The sequence below is a fragment of the Dermacentor andersoni genome, chromosome 7 (genome assembly GCF_023375885.2).
Source record: "Dermacentor andersoni chromosome 7, qqDerAnde1_hic_scaffold, whole genome shotgun sequence".
Taxonomy (NCBI): Eukaryota; Metazoa; Arthropoda; class Arachnida; order Ixodida; family Ixodidae; genus Dermacentor; species Dermacentor andersoni.
In genome coordinates, this window is record NC_092820.1 from 141,427,029 (window position 1) to 141,449,841 (window position 22,813).

General features: G+C 47.5%; 1 protein-coding gene across 1 annotated transcript in view; it reads right to left on the reverse strand.

Annotated features, from left to right (window-relative positions):
- LOC126533726 (uncharacterized) overlaps positions 1 to 22,813 on the reverse strand; it is a 342,383-nt gene that overhangs the window by 48,728 nt on the left and 270,842 nt on the right. The window contains exon 3 of the mRNA XM_050180916.2: positions 689 to 734. Within this exon, the coding sequence (XP_050036873.1) occupies positions 689 to 734 (46 nt within the window). The remainder of the gene's footprint in view (positions 1 to 688; positions 735 to 22,813) is intronic.

Here is a 22,813-nt window from a genome sequence, read left to right on the forward strand (position 1 = left end):
CTGTCTGTCTGTCTGTCTGTCTGTCTGTCTGTCTGTCTGTCTGTCTGTCTGTCTGTCTGTCTGTCTGTCTGTCTGTCTGTCTGTCTGTCTGTCTGTCTGTCTGTCTGTCTGTCTGTCTGTCTGTCTGTCTGTCTGTCTGTCCGTCCGTCCGTCCGTCCGTCCGTCCGTCCGTCCGTCCGTCCGTCCGTCCGTCCGTCCGTCCGTCCGTCCGTCCGTCCGTCCGTCCGTCCGTCCGTCCGTCCGTCCGTCTCATTTCTTTCCTGCTCCTTCTGAGTGCCTCTCCTCTCCCTTCTCGTTCTCCCTTCCCCCAGCTTAGGGTAGCCAACCAGACTCTTGACTGGTTAACATCGCTGCCTCACTGATATCCTTCTCTCTCCCTCTCCGAGTGCATGCCGCATAACGTCAACGACAATGCACAAAGTAGGACAGAGTGCACCTAACTGTCCGTAATGGCAAGGGCCAGCAAAGAATATAAATAAAGAAAGAAAGTCGCGTTCACAAGACAGCCGGACAACCGTTCACGGGGCTGGCTGATACTAAAGCTGGTGTCCCGTGCATCCTTGACCTTAGCGCACGCGTCTTCCACAGGGGCTCTTAGTTTTGAGCAAACACAGTCCAGTTGTCTTGAATACTTAGCCATTCTACGCCTTGGGCATTCACGAGTGAACGTAGGCCGATGCATGCTCACCTTTTAAATTCAGGTCCTGTGTCCGGTCGCCCACAATGCCTATTGCCTGCGAAAGCAGAGAAGAGATGGATTCGTTACGCACCGAATTATTACTCATTGCACATGAAATGACACACGAGATCATCGTCATCACCATCTTTTATTTCCACTGCAGGACGAGCACCCCCTGGAAAAATGTGTTTATTTCGTTGCACCACCTACTAGTTCCCTGGCGTTCTCGACTGCACTGCACCCTTCCCTTTGCAGCCATTCTGTAACTATAACAGACCGCTGGTTACCTGCCCTAAGCTTTACATGACCAGCCCAACTCAATTTCATCCTCTTGCTATCAAGTGTAATTGAACTAGAACTAGATATGCACACGAAATAGGGTAGTTTCAATCATGAACCTCCGCGCGAAACTCCGCTTTCAAAAGAACATAAACATCAACAGGTAATCCGAAAGTTCTTTTAAGCAGAACAGAAGTCAAAACGCACTCACACACACAAAAACTACCGCAAGTAATAAAGGGGGGAAAAGAAAGAAAGTGTGACGTAAGCACACTGTAGAGGCGATGTGGTCAGTGTATTATATTAAACGAATATCACTGCTATTCCAGAAAAAGTCGTGAGTTCATTCTATATGGCCCGACTCTCCAATATTTTTATGGATGAGATGGATTTATTTACAAGATGATTGAGGGGGCGTACAGACGAGATCGCAGGCAGTCGGGAATATTTTTTTTTTTTTTTTTACTCCCGCGCAGTTCTTCCATGTCCTCTTCTCGGCTCCGCCACCCAGCGTAACAATATATATGGTTGTCTATATCTTGCACTGTACTGCGCAAAGGAAAATAAAATATAAAGTAGGAAAGCTAACACATTTTCGAGAACGTGTTAATAGAACGTGTGACCCTAAGGAAAATAAAATGAAAAGTAAAGTAGGAAAGCTAACATACTTTCGAGAACGTTTACGTCATACTCAGAAGTATGACGTCACAAATAAAAGATCCTGAAAACGAAAAAAAAAAAGGAATATTGCAATCAGACGAAAAAAGTACATTGTTAAAGCATATTTAAATTTTTTTCGACAAAACGAAAAATGCTCACGGAGAGAGGGCGAGAGAGAAACGAAAAAGAGCGAGCACAGGCGAAACAGTCGTATTATACGGACAAATTATGCGCACGTTCGCAACAAAAAGGAGCACGTGGTATAGAAAACACATTCAGCATCAGAAACTCTTCTAAAACTCGGCCAGTCAGCAAAAGACGTACAAACGTGCGGCCTCAGCGCCAGAAAGGGGGTTGCTCAGTTTCGCAGCTCGGTTTTAAATCCGTGTCAGCACGCGTTGCACCGTCAGCCAAAAGGTTGCCCAAATCCCGCAGTACATGAAAGCACCACTTCTGCCCTCAAGGACAGACGTCAGGTTTCTAGAGGCGTTTTTTCACAACTCGCAACGCATCAAAGCGGTGGCGGCCATCGCACCCGTCGGGCAGCTTCATTAAGTGCCTCAAGAGCGACCCTGCGGTGCATTCAATTTCCCGACGAGACGCAAAGACCCACGCGGGCGCCTGGCAAACTTCATCGGGCTGATGTGCCGGACCGGTATGAGTAAAGAGGCACATCGCATCACTCCCCCCCACGCAGCCTGTCCGGTTCAATTTAACCCGCCATTTGAAAGCTGGCAGCACCGCGGAGCAATATTTGCTGGGAAGCGCCGTTCAATTACGCAGGAGAGCGCTGGCTCGCCGCAACGGAGGATCGACGTACGGCCAGCCAGGATATTCGCACTTTATGCAAAGCCGCGCAAGACAGATGCGTATAACTACAGCATCGTTGAAGTTAGAACTGGCATAATGCCTCTAGTTCGCAAAAAAAGAAAGGAGAAATGACGGATGGATGGATGTTCTCGAGTCCAAAGCTGCGACATACGAGTGCGCGCGACAATGCAAATTAAACTGAATTGAAATAGCCCCTGCGGCGTCCAAGGACAACTACGCAGTCTGAGTGCTATCCTTCGACCTCTCCTTCAGAAGAAGAACAACAGATAATTAATACAGCGTATCAAAAAAGCTCTGAGATGTTTCTTTTTTTTCCGTCAAATGTACAGACAATGCACAGACCTTCCGTGCACTTGAAAACTTAAGCATTTTGTCGGGAAAAAGATGTTTATAACGTTGAGCGAGGAACCTTTTGACACGTCGCCGAACGACAAATGACATGTGGTCTATAGGTCTCATACTGCCAGATGGAGAAGCTTATATGAAAATAGAGCAGCTTACAAGGAGTCCGCAGACAGTGTGTACTGACTTAAATGAACCTTTGTGCTTCTGGTTGTTTGTATAGGATGTCGCTCATCTTCATTACGTATTATCATTATTAATAATGGGGAAAAAACGTGAATACAACTTGTTCACTAATACGAAGCCGTAGTACGTGTACAAAGCGCTAACGCTGGATCCCCAAGAGCCACGAAAAGGTGGCTTCCCCTCATAGAGCCTCTCTTTACGGAGAAGCAAGCTTTCACAGAAGCTTTTAAACGAGCTACGCACGCACGCTCGGACACCGATTACGGCGCGTTGCATCATGTTATGCAGGCTACAAGTAATGCCAGCAAGGTCCTTGTGAACTCGTAGTAAAATCGCTGCGCACGTTAAGGAACCACAGGTGGTTAAAATCAATCCAGTACTAGCTTGAAAGACAGCAGATACGTACGTGCAGACACGCTATACGGGCCGCGCAAAAAGAGCCCGGCAATGACGGTGGCTGCCCTCACTCCCAGAAAAACCGACACATTCTACAGTTGCTGATTAGCGAAACAGTGGTTAACACTAAAATGGAATATTAAGCTTCACCAGTGAATTATAGGCTTCTGCAATAAGCGAAACCAGCATTTTTACCATGAAAGGAGGCTCGTTAAGTTCGAAAAGTCGCGAAAACGAAATACAGGGGGATGACGCCACCCCGAAGTTCCCTAACCAGCTCCCCCTGACGTCACAGAATTTGAAAATCATAATAATAATAAGGTTATTTGCATCAAACACGTACATGACGCTGGAGACCAGCGGACGAAGCCACAAGCCCCCACAAAACAGTGTCCGCACAGCTACGTGATGCCATATATACGCGTACATAAGTCATAGCGAGATTACCGAAACTTCTAAACAATGCGAAGGTAAACAATGAATCGCGACGGTTTTAGGAAACAGAAACAAAAGCCGGTTTACATTCACGGCAACGAAAAAAATAAAAAAAACGTTACCCAAACTAATGTCACATACACAGACAGGTGCAGCGGTAAGAAACAAATATATTAAGGGAGCTTCAAATGAATGTGCAATTCTCTGAAAGTTACGCTCTTGAAGTATAAGCTTGTTTCTGTGTAATGCATTTTAGTAGTCTGGGTAACTTGCAAAGTTTGTTGGCCGTACGTTGTTTTGCATGCTCGCACTTTCCAAGGTTCACTATTTCGTGTGGAATACACGGCTATGTTCTCTGCCAGATAAGACAACTGCCGCAGAAAGGACGCGCCATTTTTTTTCTTAGTTCTTGCTTATAAGTAGGGACATCGAAGTAGGGAAGTTTGAGGAAAGCTCAAGAATTGGCACGAAAAAATCATCCGGCAACGTGCTGCTTAGCGTTATGTATTGAGTTCCACGTTCATTGCTCTGCGCTCATACTTCTTTTATTTACTCGCCTATTTGTTTGGTTGGGAAAGAAGACAGTACTTGCTTTCGGTTTTCGAGAGGAACAGCGGAGACGGTTCCTCCGCTCCAACCGACAAGAAGAGCCTCTCCCGAACAGAGCGTAGAGGGGAAAAAAATGAGACATGAGTGCCGACTCAGCGCGTAAATGTCTTTTATGTAGTAGAAACGCCCCGGAAAGTAGGTCGCGACGGAGACGCGAAATCCAGAGTGCATGCAAGCAAAAATGTGTATTCTTTCTCGGTCTCTGTCAATACCATGCATCGTAGTGGAATATACCACGCGTGCTGAGGACAGCGACGTTCATACTGCGCTACGGAAATTAGAGCTGTCTCTTCCTCCACCGACGACGTCGGCAGACAACGTCAAATCTATCAGGAGGCTTTCAGCATAAAACTTCAAATTAAGAAACAACAATAACAACAATTTCCTTCCCTTACATTCTTTCTCTAGCTTCAAGTTTTTCTGCTCTCTTGTGAGTTAAGAAAAAGGCGGAAATAGAGTCCACCAGACTCCCTTATATTCGTATCTTCGGTTGCGTAGCGGGGGCCTTGAATTTGATGCCATGAGATAATAATCGGTGGTGTCCAAAACATGGCGTCAATCTCGTGTTGAAGGCTCTGCATTCGCTTCCGGCGCATACACTTAGCAAAAACATAGCCTTCGAGATGAACTTCTGTTACTCAAATGACGTTGCTAAGTGTGTTTGTGCGTGTGTGTGTGTGGGGGGGGGGGGGGGGGTCCGTTCGGACACCACCTACACGTGTCTATGAGGATTCGTTGGCCAGCTGTCTGCTCCTAAGTTCGCGTACTACGGGACGCCTGCGGTTAAATGTGTGTTCCACATCCGCCGTCCCGTCCTCGAGCGGCGTTGTCTAACAACACTCGCAGGGCTTATTTTGTACACACATACAGAGAGACAGAGAGAGAGGAAAGTGGAAAGGCAGGGAGGTTAACCAGAGGGGAAGATCCGGTTTGCTACCTTACACTGGGGAGAGAGGGGAGGGGGAGGTAAAGTGATAACAAAGATAACAAAATACCGAAGCAAGTGGGCGGGAGGAAGGAACACCGCCGGAATAGCTCTATTGGTAAAAGCCTCGCGTGCGTTAAGCGTAAGATGTGGTTTCAATGTCGCCCGTGCGATAAGTTATCTGCTCACCCCCTTTCAGTTCCCTTGAAAATGATACAACTGAAACAATACATGGCTTCTCCTCACAGTTTCGCTTACTGCGGTGAAGCCAGCTTCAACGAATTTCAAAAGCGGAAAGCTAACCTTTGGCTCTTTCGCCAGTTCTCGTGGTTGGCGGTTGGAGGTAAGCTATTTGGAGGTTGGAACAAAGGCTGCTACGCAAAGGGCGCGTATGCTCGCGTTGCGGGGCCTGTGTGTTGCCGAACGCCAAGTGTCATAGCTCGTTGTGACACTCACGTGCTGTCCACCTATACTGCCGCCAGAGATGCGCTCATTAACGTCTCTGCTCCCTACGGAAATACCCATTGAAACAACAAACGCTATCTAAGTATCCTCGCTGCAACAAATATGTGTCGCCAAACGCACCGCTTCTTTAATAAAACGAGCAGCTTTATTGAAGCAACCGGGCTATTAGCTTCCATTGATAACATCATCGATTGTTTGTGCGCAGTTCTTTTTTCCTCAGAAAGTACGCGTGTTCGACAATACGAATGACACACGCTAGCTTCTCCTCACAATGTTCATTATTACGGTGAAGCCAATTTTGACGAATTTCTTTTTTTTTTTTTCCATGAAGGACAGGCATTCTACGGTGGGAACGATAAAGACTGGCTCCTTACAATGTCACTTATTACGGTGTAGCTAGCTTGAACAAGCATTCCTATCTTTTTTTTTATTATTGACGCTCATTCTGCGAGGGCAACCACGTGAGCTGGCTCCTCCTCAAAACACGTCACTGCCGTGGAGCCAGCTTCGGCGGACACCTTTTTTAGGAAGGATGCGCATTCCCAACCGCAGCGCAAGTAGCATGTACGGGTTTTCGCATGCACATCATCAGCACCGAAGGTTCGGCATCCCTTCGCCCTCCTCTTAAAGAACGAACTAGAGCAGCACTGAATAAGGAGTAAAAGAGGGGAAGGATGGCCGGCATCACGTCCAAGACTGGCATCACGCCGCATCACCACAAAGCTACTCTAAACAGGAATACTATATTAGGACGGGCTAGTATGAAATGCTTTTGCATTAGCAAAGCAGCCGCTTTTAGCAAGACCACAGACTTGGTATGCAGTAAAGGACTCCAAAACAAAAGACAGGTAGAGACGTCGCCTTGAAGTTACCAGGAGCACCAGGACCAGGACACTGTGACGTCACGAATTTTGAGAGCACCTGCTCGGACTGATGGTGAATTCCACCGGACGGTGCAGAGCAAGTCTGCGACTAATAACAGGCTTCAATACCTTGCATCCATTCCCCTTTATGGAAGATGTCCCAATTAGGGAATTGAATAAGCCGAGTAGTAACGAACCAATATTCGTTCAGCACGAATCATGCGTTTATAAACCAGGGGCGGAATCCACTAACAAAGCTTTTAATAAAACCAACAAATGTAGGGGTAAGAAAAGATCTCCACGGGTCGATCCAAATCGACCCGCTCCGCGAGACGGAGCCCTCCCCGTTGATCCACCGAGCACGTAGAGTTTCCAGTAGTAATTGCTAGGGGGAACTCTGGCGCTGCGATCGCTCAGACGCCATGGGAATGATGGTTAGTACACGGATTTGTCTGATGTTCGTGCCCGTTACTTCAGACGTTCTTCCGGCTTCGTTTATCACGCTTTTATCTGCCTCCACTGGCATAGATTTTCAAAGCGATGTACTGTTTTTACTTCAAATGCAGAAAAATCGAGACTCGCTGCTAATTGCAGTGGTTCCGCTTGTCCATGCGTCCGGGGCGCAATGGTTTCCAATATCCGGCTTCTGTGCTATAGAGGTCCTGCGTTTGGAATGCTGTCGTCGGACAATTTTAATAATGCTTATTTAATTATTCGTAACGCAGTACACTTTCTCGAGAATGACCGGCTCGCAAAGACGTACAGGAAGCCGTTTAAAGCCATAAGGACGAAGTTTAGACAAATCCGCGTACTAACTACAATTCTCATGCTGGCTGACGCACCTCGCTTGCAGCTCCCCGTAGTCACTGGAGCCACAGTTCCCTCTAGTAATTGTACGAAACTGCGTGACAGAGTACAGACGGTTTGCATCCGAATTCCGCCAACGAACATGCTGCCGACATCCGGATTGGCCGGGGGTGGCTCAGGCCGTTTTCAGCTGTTTTATTAAATTTTTTGTGGGGGGAGGGGCGTTGTCTGATACGGTGGGGACGGAAGCGGAGCACAACTTCCGCTGCGCTCCCTGGCGGAGCATGTTTATATTATTGGGTCGTCTCGTGCCGGATTTTGTTGCTCTCTCGTCGATTAGGCACGTCACTCTAGAACGACCAGTAGAATTCAATTTGCTCATCGGAAACGAAGGACTACACTGCATTCTAAATGCAACAAACACCGTATCAAACCATCTCCGATGATTTTCTTTTTCCTCAGCGAAAAGCGGCCGAAATACGGTGAGTGACCTTGAAGTCCATCACGTAACGTATGACGTATCGGCGCAAATCTTCTTTTTTTTTGGGGGGGGGGGGGCAGGAAGTTATGCCCTAGGTTTCGTCAGCCGGGCGGTGGGGGGCACCGACCTGTGCTCAGCGAGGGATCGGATGGTGACGTTCCACGAATTACCGTGCACTACCACGAAGGTAGACAAAAGTATCCCCCCCTCCACATAAATCACTGGATAAACTGCAACAGGTAAACTGGAGACAGTTGCGGACTGGCTCATTTGCTAATCCTTACAAGTATTCACTAATACGTCCGGGCTGCTAATCACCTAAATTGAAAATTGCGACGCCCGTAAAGCGGACCTGACACACATATTGAGCGACTGCCCCGGGACAAAGCCTAGGGCGGAACTCCAACCTAGTGACACTTCGGACTGGGAGGTGGCAGTGTCCAGCTCGGATTCCGCAGTTCAGATGCAGACCGTCAGCTGGGCTTTGAAGATCGCCGAAGGTCAAGGGCTCACGGCCACCTCACGCTGCCTGGCAGAAGAAATAACCCAATAATTCACATAATTCTAAGCTCCGACGAAAATAAAGCTTTCCTTATCCTGGCAGGAAATTCGAAGCAAAGAAATTTTGATCGTCATTTTCTCTGGTGATAATCAATCCTTCCCCGCCAAGTGAGCGAGAAGTGGAGCTCAGAAAAAAATATTTCTGCTGTTTCAAACTGATACTGCCGTTTCTTTTAAGGAAGAAAGAGAAATTGCTAGAAACTTCACCAATAAGGTAGAACGACCTCTGTATTTTCGTTTATGTGTAAAACACATAGTAACTCAATATAAACTTGATTTTGATTCTGACTGAAAGTTGAGGAAGTTGCCAAAGATGCAGGCTACTGAAAGGAAGGCGTAGAAATACTGACACAAGTACAACGGAAAGACCAACGTTCGGACAAAAAAAAAATGGCGGCCATTCGCGCTGTCCTTTTCGTTCTATTCGTGTCCGGGTTTGCACGATTGTCTATCACTACCACGTTCACCGATAAGTTTCCCGTCAGCGTCGGAAGATGGCCTTGTCGAACCCGCGACCCCGTACACCTTTAAAGTGCGGAGCAAAATCATTCATCAGCAGCCGTCTCCCTCTTCTACAGGAGTTGAACGACTAGCGTAGGACGGAGCTCACAGTTCGTTGTGCTTTCTTCTGCTGCTTCTTATTTTGCGGGGACGTTTCTGTGCTAGAACGTCCTGTTATATTGTTCTTTCATTCCTTTCTTTTTTTCAGCGCCGAGGGGATGTGCGATTTTGTCGTCGATTCTAAAATGAAACAAAAAGAATGGGGAGAAGAAGAAAAAGAAACTGTTCGATCGATTGAAGAACGTGCCCGGGACCAGCCGCGATATAAGAAAACTGCGCTGCGCTTCGACAGACACACACGTACACACACACACACACGGCAACTTCAGGAGCCGCGGGGAAAATTCGAAGAAGACAGATCGGGGTTTTAAATGACGTTACGGCGCGGAGACGAGCGAAACACGGTCAAAGGGAATATGGCAGAGAAATAAAAGGGGAGCGTAACTGAAGAACGAAAAAAAAAGAAGACAAGAAAAAAGCAAAGTAGTAGCGACGGTTGCACAAATGGGGCGCTGCGACCAATACCCAGATGCCCAAGGCGGAAGCGGCAGCAGCGGATTTGAGAGAATTGGGCTTCCGATTCTGTCGGAACTAAATTTTCTTTTCTTATTTTTTTTCTTCCTCTCCTCAACTCGCGAAAGTGGGTTCGAGCGATGTGTTTAGTCCGGGGTGAATGGAAGAAAAATAAAATGGTGTGACGGTGCAATCCGAGCATTCTTTTTTCTCCTGAAAAGGCGAGAATGTTATTACGAGCTTCGAATTTTGTGAAGCGGCCGCCACAGCGGTGACATATGAGCGTGCGGCTACCGAAAAGAAGGTCGCGGGCTCAATTCTCAACCGTGCCAGCCGGATTCCAACATTAAAGGGGTTATCTTCAGTGATAAACACTAAAGCGACCAAATGAGCTACCACGGTGCCGTTCTCCCATCCACTTTCTTGGGTATTTATGTTTTTACTGCTAGAACTAACCCTGGGAGTGTTAGTCAGCGCCGCCGCTTACGAACCTTGGCGGCGGATGTCGAAAATCCTTTCTGCCGCAGGCGTCACGAGAACGTGATCTTTTTGGGGGAAGGCAACTGGTCAATATACCCACATATGCTACCTGATGGCATCAATGTTGCCGGATTCGAGACCCTCGTTATGTAATAAACGAGAAGAAAGGGGGTTAAACGAGCCCCGATCTTTATTAATCCTATGCGCAAGCTGGAATAAGCTAGCGCAAGACAGGAGTAATTGGAGATCGCTGGGAGAGGTCTCTGACCTGCAGTGGACACGAAAGAAATTGCTGGCTCTCCCGTAATCGAGGGTACATCCAAGCATGAAATGGCAACCGGCAAAGCTGATTGGTTGGAGATGATGACCTTAAAATCGAGGTAGTGCATCTTCGGAACGGCACACCCCACCACACCGCACCACGCCATACTGTGGACTGGTCCATATGGACGCTGCCCAGCTAGAAGAAGAAAATCGCCTGAAGGAGGCGCCATGCAGCGTGGTGCCATCTCTCGAGGCGACACAAAATCCGCGTGGCGGAACTCACGGACCACTGGCGTTCAAAAGGCAACCCTGTCTCAGCGCCAAGAAATGACAATGAAATGCATGGTGCCCTGTCTCTGCCTTTAGAATGTCGCCATTGGAAATGTCAATTAAAACTTCGGCGTACTAGAAGATACAGCTTGAGTGATATTATGAACAAACATTAGAAAGAACTCGGCAGCAATATTTTTTGTAACTAGAGTATGTAATGCGGTCCTGTACAAAGGGTTGGGGTCCAGAGACCGCGGTTTCTTAAGTTTTGACTGGCTGCCCGGATGTTCGCGTTTTGTTCTCGCATCTTGCCCGGATAACGGCTCTGGCTTTTGGCTCAAGATCACTCGAAGGTCGCCGAAAACGGGAGCTAAAATCAGTTCATGCTTAATAGGGTGATGATGATGATGACAACCGGTTACTTTCTGATTATCTTCTTTTAAGTTCATGCCCAAAGTACTACACATGTCAGGCCATGAAAGCGTTTGCGGCTTTCCCATAGAAGCAAGAGAACTGGATATGTGACTGTAGCAAGTGTTCCCGCTTTCGTTTATTCGTGCACGCATCTACTTTTCCTTTCTGATTACCTTCACTCTCCCCCTATCCTTTCGTTACTCTTCCCACTTACCTCGACGCTGAGGAGCGGGCTAGAACCCGATTTCAAGCAGACCTGTCAGCTTTTTTTTCTTGTAATAATTATTTCATGCATTCTTTCTTTCTTACATTCGTTGTTCGGTGGCCACTTTAGGCACTGAACGAGGTTTTCCTGTGAAAGCCGAAACTGTCTTGTTTGTCCTTCAACATCTGCTTAGTGGGCGTCTTGTTTTATTTCCTCGTAATATGAACTTGCCATCCAGAGCCATATCAGAGGAAACGTAGCCCGACTATCGATTTCAGCTAGTTCCAGGTAGAAACTGGATAATACTACCAGATGTCCATACTAACTGAAGAACACCTTCACCGACCACTGGATAATACTACCAGATGCCCATACTAACTGAAGGACACCTTCACCCGCCTTACTGACGATGTTCGTGACGACTAGACACTTCTACAACTCCTTGACCTTTGAGGTATTGTCAGAGTTTTTTACCCCTCGCGTGCTTGGCGTGTTCTCTTTGAAATGTTCGGTGAACAATGTTTCAAACGACGAGAGAAAATGACAAAAACAAAGAAAGAAAGAAAGAAAGCCTCAGACACGACTATGTTTGTGCTATCAAGCGCCACGACACTCCAAGGCAAAGAAACCCTGGGCTATTCAGGAACTGTCAATACTGCGGCAGCGTCACAGAAAGGGCACGCCATTCGCGACGCGAATTGCACCTGTACAAAAGTACAAAGCGAAGAGCCGGCGTAGAGCTGATAGCTGATAGCATCCGACAGTAAGTAACGGGGAGTACGAAAGTTCGGCAAAGACGAAGTGACTGCAGATCGTGACGTGGGTTCCAGTGAGCGAGGGCGAGGGGGCCGAATGAACTTTGTACAACGTCCCTTCAATAGTCAGGTGCACAGGGGTCGTCGAGCGCTGTTTCAAAAGCGGACGCATAAAAACGACACCGGTCTGTTGTTGCGTGCACAGACGTAAAGGCGACTGACGCTACCAATTTAGCGACGGAGGACACGCACGTTTACGGTGGAAGCGTCTGCAACTCCACTGTTTCGTTTACGTCGTCTGCTCCCGTCGTCTGCAATTTTCTCGACCATGAATAGCATGGCGGGTTCCTTTCTTTCCACTTTTCTTTTTTAAAGTTCCGCTCATAGGCATCCGATTCGAGTTACAATAAACCAACTTCTGCTTGAAATTGGGCGACGCGCATACGGCGAGACTTCTTACTTCAATCAGCATGTAGGCAACATGCGACGACAACCATCGTCGGAACGAACGCATCCTTGCAGAACAGAAGAAACTCTTGCACAAGTATTAGCGGCCAGAAGGGGGCCTATAAAACGAATATAATGATAAGCGCTTCTCGAACAGGCATAGATCTCGAAATCAACAATCCAAGTACACATGATTGTGTGCGGCGGCGCAGATGCAACATTAAAGCATCTACAAATCACGAGAAAAGGCCTGAAAACAGCGTGCGTCCTTGTTTCGCTTGCGGCGTTGTATATCGATCGTCTGCGCCTTGTCGCAGACGAAGTCGACGGCGGAATAACCTTCAAATTTCGTCAGCGTACATCAATCCATATCCCCCCTCTCGGTCTATAATATACACCTAAATATTTATATTAGCATAATAATGGTATACGTTTTCTTCAACACAAACTTCCCGCGTCCCACGGAAATATTTCTTCATGCGCCTTCCAGAGATGCACAGAAAAGCAGTCGCGCTCCGGCACCATACGGATAGCGCAGTGCTTTTGCAGATCTGTTTAGAACTGCAGAGGCCCTGCCATTGTGTTGAGCCCTCTTGAGGATGGCAGAACGTTATCAGCCACCACGGAGAGCGGCGCCGTCAGCGAAAATGCCATAGGCGAACTCGACCTCTTTCTTTCCCGCCGAGAAACAAAACAGGAATAAAAAAATGAGTATTTTGTTTGCTACGTCATGTCTATGTGCACATTTATAGTGCGGAGCGAATAGCAGACAATAAAAGACGAGAGCCAAAGGAAAAGACACGGGCTGTCGGCCGCGTCCCGATTACACCTCGTACGTAGACACCACAAAGCCCAAACGTATATACCAGCGCGTATTGTATCTTTCCGCGAGTGCGTCGTCTGCACCTCACGAGCACGAGCAGACGACCATAAGCGTGCAGCATGAGCGTATGCATCCGTGAGCGAAAGTATACGGATCACAGACCCGCGGAAAAAGAAAAGAAAAACTAAATATATTCGTAATTTAGTGGCACAAACTAAAATTGGAGAGTGCTCTGTAAAGTTCGAAATGCCAAGTTAGAACTGCAGCCTTCAATTTAAAGTTACATTCACAGGCGGACACGAAAATCGACTTTATATCCCCGGCCGGTACATTTTTGCTCAGGAGAGTAGGTGATGATTCGCTGAAGAAACAGAAATGGGGCCGCTACGGGTCGGGAGTCGAACCCACGACCTCGTGCTGGGCAGCGCGCGAGCCCATGGCAACCGAGCCGAGAGACGCTTGCTCCTGCACTGACACGGAGCGCACATAATTAACTTACGCTACCCTCCTCAAAGCTTGCGGCACTCTCGTTCACTTACGCACGTCGCCCCTTTGTCCTCGTAAAATCCAGGCCCCCGCATCAGGCCGCTAATTAGCTTTTTTTCTCGGGGCCATTAGCTATAACGACTGCACTGACGACAAAGACGTTTAGACTAAGAGCCGCGTTAGAAGGATGGGTCGGACGGCATAATTTGGGTCGACAAGGACGTTCGCAATATTTTTTTGTTTGTTTTCTTTCTAAGCTTTTTTTTTTTTTTTTGAGCCAGTTGTACACACGGGATGAATAGGGAGCACGACCCATTTTGGCGTAGGAAGGAGGGACGGGTGACACTGCCGGCCCTTAACGGGCCAACCGAAACGAAATTTCAATTTCGATCATGACGTCACAACAAGAGGCGAAAAAGCGAAAGCGACCGACGGATAGCAAAGCTGCGCGTATTAAACGAAAAACTCCCGAGACTTTGGTCCCAGAAGCGCGGAAGACAGGAAGCTAAGGGTAGGTGGCTAACCTTACGTATATATAATTCCCCCCCCCCTTTTTTTTTGTCATTATCGATTTACTTTTTTCAGGTACTTGCCTCCAAACGTGAACGTAGAAACGTGTTTCACGTAAAACGTACAATGGTCAATTAAAATATAAATAGAATATTACATGAAATCGACGTTTCCGGGCACACGCAGCCTCCTTGTTCACCGGTGAATCTGATTCTTTATTTCTTCTTCAAATCGAAGCGAGTGAATGTTTTTACTTCGACCACGTTCCTCCCTAGTCAGACGTGCTTACCTCGAATACTGGACTACAGAAAAGCGTACCAGCCGAAATACACCCAACATCACTCTCAGCGCAGGAACTCGATTTATGACAGAAGAGACGAATAGGTCTTACGTTCGGGTAAGTACGGTAACTTGTTGAATATCAAAAGCAAGAGGCTGCGCGCACGTCGGAAATCAATAGGAGTTCGTTTAACAAGCGAAAAAGGAAAAGCCCGTTTACTCGGCGTTAATTTAGCCTACTAATCATAACAAGCAACAGCGCGAGTAGAAATTATAAAGAAAAAGATAACATCTAAATAAAGGGGGGGGCTGTGGCAGGTTAAAGTAAGCGTCAAATTAAACAAGCACATGTCGTGCAAAATCACCTTGCTTCCGCCGCACACTCGCTCTAGTTTCGTCAGGAACCCCGCAATTAGCTCGGAGCGTAATTAAGAACACAACGGTAAGACATATCCAGCGCGTGACAGGGTGGATGCGTTGAATGGATTAATCGCGAAATTCGCTCAGGGGGACGCAACAAAATCAGTATCCCGCTTAGAGGGACCATAAAAGAAAACATCGAGTTACACTGTAGGCCGGTAAACCCAAAGTCGTATCGACGTCAGAAGAGCGAGAGAGAGAGAGAGAGAGAGAGAGAGAGGCCGTTCCAATGTGTCGAGTAAAACGAGACGTTGAAACCCTCGGGACGGACCCGTGAAGAAAGCGCAGAACTAAAGAAGTACTTGCTTGCTTTATCGAACTGACGGGTCAATTATTGATTAATTAGTTAACCAATTAAAACGTCTTACTTTACAGAGCAACACTGGTGCATTCAAGAACACCGTACGATGGAGGGCATCGTAGTAATTCTGTCCACCTCGTTTTTTGTTCTTTTTTGTTTAAAAAAAAGAACGTGCAGCTCAATCGATATAAAAAGACGAGCACTTTTTTTGTATTCGGCTCGAAACGGAACGCGGCCAGTGGGAATCGAACTCTGGACCTTATGCTCGCCAGCGGGGTGCCACTATAGCCGCCCGAGTGACCTCGCACGTATGCATGTGTAATCCACCCTGCTAATAGTAACATTAAGGAACAAACTTTACGAACAAAAGTTTCTCATTTAAATTAAATTATGGGGTTTTACGTGCCAAACCACTTTCTGATTATGAGGCACGCCGTAGTGGGGGACTCCGGAAATTTCGACCACCTGGGGTTCTTTACCGTGCACCTAAATCTAAGTACACGGGTGTTTTCGCATTTCGCCCCCATCGAAATGCGGCCGCCGTGGCCGGGATTCGATCCCGCGACCTTGTGCTCAGCAGCCTAACACCATAGCCACTGAGCAACCACGGCGGGTAAGTTTCTCATTTAGATGTCACAGCCTTGCCGATGTTGGATGCTTTCGCCATCTTTTGTCGGGTTTAGCGTTAACGCCGACGGGTACAAAAAGATGCTGAAGCAGTTTATATGTACCCTACGGCGGCAGCTACGAGCTATATGCAAGCTATTGAACAGGTTGATAACTCCTGTATTTAGCTATAACTACACGTTGCACCCGGAAAAGCTCACACACACCCATGCTATCTTTAGACCAGAGAAAAAATAACAGCAGCAGGACCTGCTTAATGTGTACGTTTAAGAGAAAGCTTTAGCTCGGAGGTCCTATATAAGTACACGGGAAAGGAGAATTCCGTTTTTTCTCGGCAACTGCTGCGCCAATATAGATGAGGTTTGTTGCATTTAAATAAAAAAGTTAAAATCTAGTGACTGTTGCTAGCGAACTTCCGATTTAGGTCGTCACGTCTCTAATAAATATTGTTGAAAATCGCAAACCTTCAGAAACAAAACTACCAAGTTTACAACTTTGTAACTGAAGAATGAAAAACGATATCGCAATTATGTAAATTGCATCTAACAGTACAACTAAAGCGAACGAAATTGGTATATTGAGGATGGCTCTCACATAGACCCCTAATATGTGTGCAGGACTTTTGCAAAACCTTTGCAAAACAGCGTAACAAATTCATGTAAGATATCAAATGATATACCAAATTTGTCCGCTCTGGATGCTCTAACAAATGCAGCTTACAGAACTGCGGTATGTGTTCTTGGTGCAGATCAACGAATGTGTAAACTTCGTGCTTCTATTATTGTCAACCCAAACAATTTCTGAAAATTTCCTTTAAAAAAATTCAAGCCTTGTATCGAAATTCCGCTTCCAACAGTCACTACAATTTAATTGTCTCAAAATCAGCCCAGTGCTTATTTTAGAAAACCGTTTCTGCGTTTTCCATGTGTTTGAATGGGCAGCATAGGAGTTCGGCCCGAGATAAACATTCCTCTTAACGGTAAAGGCTACCGCGGTAAGTTGCGAAGAGAAAAAGAAATTATGGAGTTTTACATGCCAAAACCTCTTTATGATTATAAGGCACGCCGTAGTGGGGGACTCCGGAAATTTGGACCACCTGGGGTTCTTTAACCTGCACCTAAATCTAAGTACATGGGTGTCTTCGCATTTCGCCCCAATTGAAATGCGGCCGCCGTGGCCGGGATTCGATCCCGCGACCTCGTGCCTGCGATGAGAAGCTCCATTTACACGCTGGTCTTTAAAGAATGGATGCAATTTATGCGGGCGGCAAATAGTGACGTTTCGACTACTGGCAGGAACGGAACGCGAACACGCTGACTCATCAGTTCTTTTTTCGTTTTTATAAATCCACCATCAGCAATAGTCATCTAGGCGAATGAAAAGAACATTGAAAAAAAAAAAAAAAACCCCAAGTCGCTTTTGAATCGCGGAATATTTGAAAACTACACATGCATCTGGAGTAAGAAAGAATAATTTTACTTGTATATTAGGGGAAAAAAAGAAATCGCGCGCCCCATCCATGACTTCAGACGACGTCACTTTGACGTCACTGATTTCAATATATTTTCTTGCTCCGTCATTTTCTACTCGTCCTCTGAGTTCAAGGCGACCTGAATACATTAATCAAAGGTTTCGAGAATTTCGGTACACGCGACGATGGTTACGACACTGGTCCCGCTTCGCAACCACACTTTCGAAAGAGCGGCCTAAGCACTCGGCGTTCCGGCTTCTAAAATAGCAATTTTATAGCGTAGTGGCCGAAGAGCCCAATTCAGATCACTACCCCCCCCCCCCCCCCTTCCTCTAAGAAAAAAAAAAAGCGCACAAACAATCCACACATCTTTTTTCTCCATGCGTTTTCGTAACTTTCTCGCAATGCACCGAAATGCTCGAGGCTTTCGGAGTCTGCGGCAGTGGTTAGTGCGTTTCTGTTTGTTATTTCCGTTGTCTGTCCAGCTAAACCTAACTTCGGACAGCTGACCATACATCTCCACCGTGAAGTTTAGCGCCTGGTTAAGGCGAGACAGAACCACAAGGCAATTCAAGTGCGACGCCTCGGGATAGTAATGCGACAGGCGTTGAACACACACACACACGCACGCACACACAGCAACACCAAGAAAGAGAAAAGGAAGAAAAACACAAGAAGCAGCTGTCCGAGATCGATGCGATATTTCGCAAATGCCATCGGACGGCACTGGAAGCAGACGACGTTTGTTACGCACACCTGATTCAGGCATACACGTATTGTGCTCAAGATTTTTTTCCTTCTTCGCGGACTCGCGGATGGTGCATTTCTGGCTCGCTGAGTCGCACAATGCTCAGAGTCAGCGTTCTTTAGATAAATGAATTTGCTAGCACTAGCGTCGTCTTACGCAAGCAGCATGCCGTTCCGTTGCTTTTAAATGAGGTTCCCGCACTATTTCATTAAAGCTAAGCACTCAACCTGATTATTTTCGCCCTGACGATGCCGACCTCAGGCCTCGTTAACGAAGTTATCGAACAAACGAAATAACTTTGCTTGCAATCGGCATGGATACAGCAGTTGTACATTGTTCTCAAAAAGCTTTTACACCACTTATATACGCTCGGTGCTTCGCGACTACAAGTGTACCAGAGTCGTGGAAGAAGAACTGCGCAACATATGACGTTAATGCATAAATGATTGGCGGTGCATCTAACCTTAACATAAGATTTGCGAAGCTAGTGCTATTAGCGATCTACCTTATGCCCGGTGGGTATTTGTTGATGATGTGCCTTATATAACGATTATTACGAAAGCCGGCCCATACCCCGCGGCAAATACCCTGTGGCACAAGTCGGCGTCGAAAGCTAGAGGTTCACTGAAGTTCACATACCCAGTGACAAATACAATGTGACCCAACTTGACCTCAAAGAGATTTATTGAACAGCGACATATATACCCAGTTGCAACTACACTTGCGACCCAAATTGGCGTCAAAGGTTTTCATTTAAGAGCGGCACTTGCACAGGGTCTCATACCCAGGGACCCAATTTGGCGTTAAGAAGGGTCACTGAAGATCGGGACACAACCACTGGAACACGCGGAGCGATCCAAGTAGACGTCGAAAAGGTTCATTGAAGAGCCCCACATATCCAGCGTTACCAACACAGTGACCAACGTTGGTCCGGCGGTTGTTTTTAAACCCAGTTCCCCAAGCACAGCAGCCTGGTCCGCTACGCATTTGACCACGGACTACACCTAGTGACCCAAGTATGCAAGAAAGCGGTTAGGCGCGGACATACACAGAGACATACCGCAAACAGGGGTGAAAACTGGCACGAACCCATTAGCTTGCTTTCGGTATACAAGGTAATTTCGAATAGAATCAGGACAATGCACGACTTAAATCAACCCAGAGAACAGTCTGGCTTTACAGAGGATATTCAACAATATACATATGACATCCACATTATGGTTGTCAGTCACATTCCCGTGGTCATCTTTGCAGACGTCCCGGTCCATAAGTCAATTGAGGTCGCTGCATAACAGGGTTGATTGATTAGTGGAGCTTACTGGCCAATCAAAAAGCGCGATACTTGGGGAGATTGCTTTCTCATAACCAAATGCACCCGCGGTGAACGTCGTTTTTAGCACTGTTAGATTCTGGTGTTTTACGGGCCAAAACCACGATTTGATTATGAGGCACGCCGTAGTGGGGGACTCCGGGAATTTGGACCGCGTGGGGTTCTTTAACATGCGCCTAAATCAAAGTACACGGGTGATTTCGCATTTCACCCCCATCGAAATGCGGCCGCCGTGGCCGGAATTCGATCCCGCGACCTCGTGCTTAGCAGCCCAACATCATAGCCACTAAGCAACCACGGCGGGTGTTTTTAGCACTGTGTGGTAAAGGAGATTTCTGCGCTGTTACACTGAAACTGAAACGCTGCTGAATTCTCGTCGACCAGAGGCTGCCAAACTCATCTCACCGTTACCGTGCTATCGGAAATATTTGATACCTCTGTTTACAAGAAGCCAATAAGATAACGAGGCAAAGGACCTGGTTTGGGAGATGAGGCAAAAGGTATGGAGTGTCTTGTTTGAGAGCTGGTGACGGAAACGCGTCCTGAGAGGGATGTGGTGAATCCCGAGGATTCCACATTGAACCGCATAGCTGGGAATGGCGTCGGAGCTCAACCGGCATTAAGTGCTCCCCGCAAACAAGGGGAACAGAACACCGAAACATCATATACAATCATGGGCCCAAGTTTCGCAACATTGGTCGCCTGCTGTTAGAACTAGATGCGTTTTCGCATGGATAACGTACGAAAGAAAGGGGGGAAAATAAAGGAGGGCTCCACAGTTGATATTCTTATGTCGTTTCCTCTATTGCGAAGCAGAAAAAAACAAATGTTAGCGGATGTCTCCCTATATAGCGCGCGAACACGTTTACAACGAGAAGTCGACCAGCAACAAAATTAAAGCCCGTCTGCTTCAACTGGCACAAACCACGCGTTCGGTCGCTTTGCCGAACACGAGGTGTAGGAACCGCAGCTGCGCTGAGCCACGCGGGCATTACTCACGTATTTATATACTTCACGCGGTGGTGAGGCCGTTGAATGCCCGAGCGCGTCCTGTCTCATTTTCCAGAGCTCTGCGGCAACCCGACACGCATGGGCGGAAAGGGGGGGGGGGAGGGAGGGGACATCACCGCATCATCGCATTGCGTCACGCGACGCCATCACGCGTTAAACGCTCCCTCTTTTGGAGGACAGGCTCGCGGGAAAGCCAGGACGCATCGCAATCGGGGAGTGCCTCCATACGTCAAGCGACCAAGGCCGCAACTCCTGCGAACCGCTACACATATCAAACCAGCGCAGTCTACAAAAAACACGATTAAAGAAATCATCAGAAAGCAGTATACGTTGCAGCCAAACGAGTATACAGCCTGCGAAATCGCGCGCCGTAATGCGTGTTGTACGCAACTGTGGGAAGTATATACAGCAAGTGCAGAAGTACAGCACCGCTATTACGAAAACGTGCGGCCTTGAACTCCACTGAGAACGAGCGGTTTGGGGAGGGAGGAAGAAACAAGAGAAAACAAAGATGGCGTCCTTCGCTCGGGCTGCAGCAGACGGCGCGACGCCAGCGCGGATGCAGACGACCCCTGCAAAGCATGCGCCGTCCGCTTGCGCCATCTGCGGAGCGCTGTCCTGAACCGCACTTGCGCACTTATTTTTCCAAGGTCAGCGTCTAGCAACCCCCCCCCCCCCCCCCCGCTCTGCCAACCAGTATCTTTTTTTTAAATTTTATTTTCTATTCTTTATTTCATTATGAGGCCCTCGTGCCCACCCGCAAGCTCGGCATAAGTCGGTGACGATCACGAAATGACTTCGCGAGAATAGCAGACGGCGAGGCGCCAAGCCAGGCGCTTTGATGTAGCCGACGACGGGACAGCTAAAGCGAAAGTTGCTTATTTTTCTCACCACCTCGCGCTGACTTCGCTTACGAAACCTTCGCTCGAAATAGCCGAGGATTAACATGTACATTGCTTCACATACAACCTAATGTCGTAGAAGTTATAAAGGTTTCCTCATACAGTTCCATCATCTGCATTTCGCGCGCCGCTTAGTGTTTCACGGACTTGATGAAATAGGTCAAAGCGAGACGACAACAGAGAAACTTCTCACAGAAAAAAAGAAAAAGAAAGAAAAGATGTATCAGGCTTGCGCTAACCTATTACATTATGCGAACAAACTGCGGGATCACGTGACCAAATCCATAGCTCTTCAATTCCTTATTTTGCGAATCCCTCTCCGCTCGTCGTTGAACTTGTAAAAAAAAAAAAATAGCGTTTTTCTTTTTCTTTTCGATTTTCATGCAGCTCATCATCTTGAGGAGGCGAACGTGCTCGTCATCAAAACTGCGTAGATCCTCGAGGCCTTTCAACTTACTCTACAGAATTGGATAGCGCGCCGGCGCATTGCAGCGGAACTCTCAAAGAAAAGGAACTCGGCCCAAAGTTCGCGTGAATACTTTCAGCTTAAACGTGCCGAAATGAAATAACCACGTACTGGGAGCGGTAGACCCCTACAAAGCACTGAGCGGATATAGCAGACGATCAAGATGGCAAGCAGAAGAACAGCAGAAGACTAGAGCAGACGGCCAGCAGCAGCAGGTGAATAGAGGACCACTTTTTAAGCCGCATTCTTTCTCGCAGAGAAAGACTGAACTCTCAATGGCGAACGGGCCTGGGAGGGCGAGCAAAAGAAAAAAAAAGGAATAAAGACTAAGTATAACATCGCGCAAAAAGCTAAATGTAAGCGGGAGAATAACAAGTACAAAAGGGAAAATCTCTCTCGCGCGAGAATAATTACCGCTTTGGTAAGAAACGACGTCTGTCTTAAGCTCTTTCGTGCACTTTCTGTTCTTTCCTGTACCCGCCGTATAAACGTCCAAACCCAGAAACGGGCGAACAAAGAACTTGAATCTCTGCCATATAGCGAAGATTCACATTTACTTTGTTCATTCCTGAGCGCCCCCCCCCCCCTCCCCCCCGCCGCCGTCTCCCCCTATTGTGTCGAGCACTTTTCCAGGGGCGGCGTGCGGTCTCACTCTTACGGCCGGCGAATGACGGCACCACACTTCGTTTATTGTCTCTCTCTTTTTTTTTTGTTAATAGCGCATTGTTTCCGCCACGAAGCAGCCCAGGCGTGCGACCAACCGTTGGACGAATGGCACGCTTCGCATACTCAGCGACCCGCATACACTTCGAGGAATTTGGAACTGAAAGATGAGCTTTCCATGGGCTCAGCCGGGGTCTCGACCAAGGGCGCTTTCTTATCGGAACCCACGGCACAGCGCTGTCTTTGTTCTCGACGGGTTTCCGCATACTGTAGCCCACTATCGAGACACTGTCGCTTGCTCGGTAACCGCGTCGTTCAGTACGAGCAAAGCAGATACCATTGTCTGCT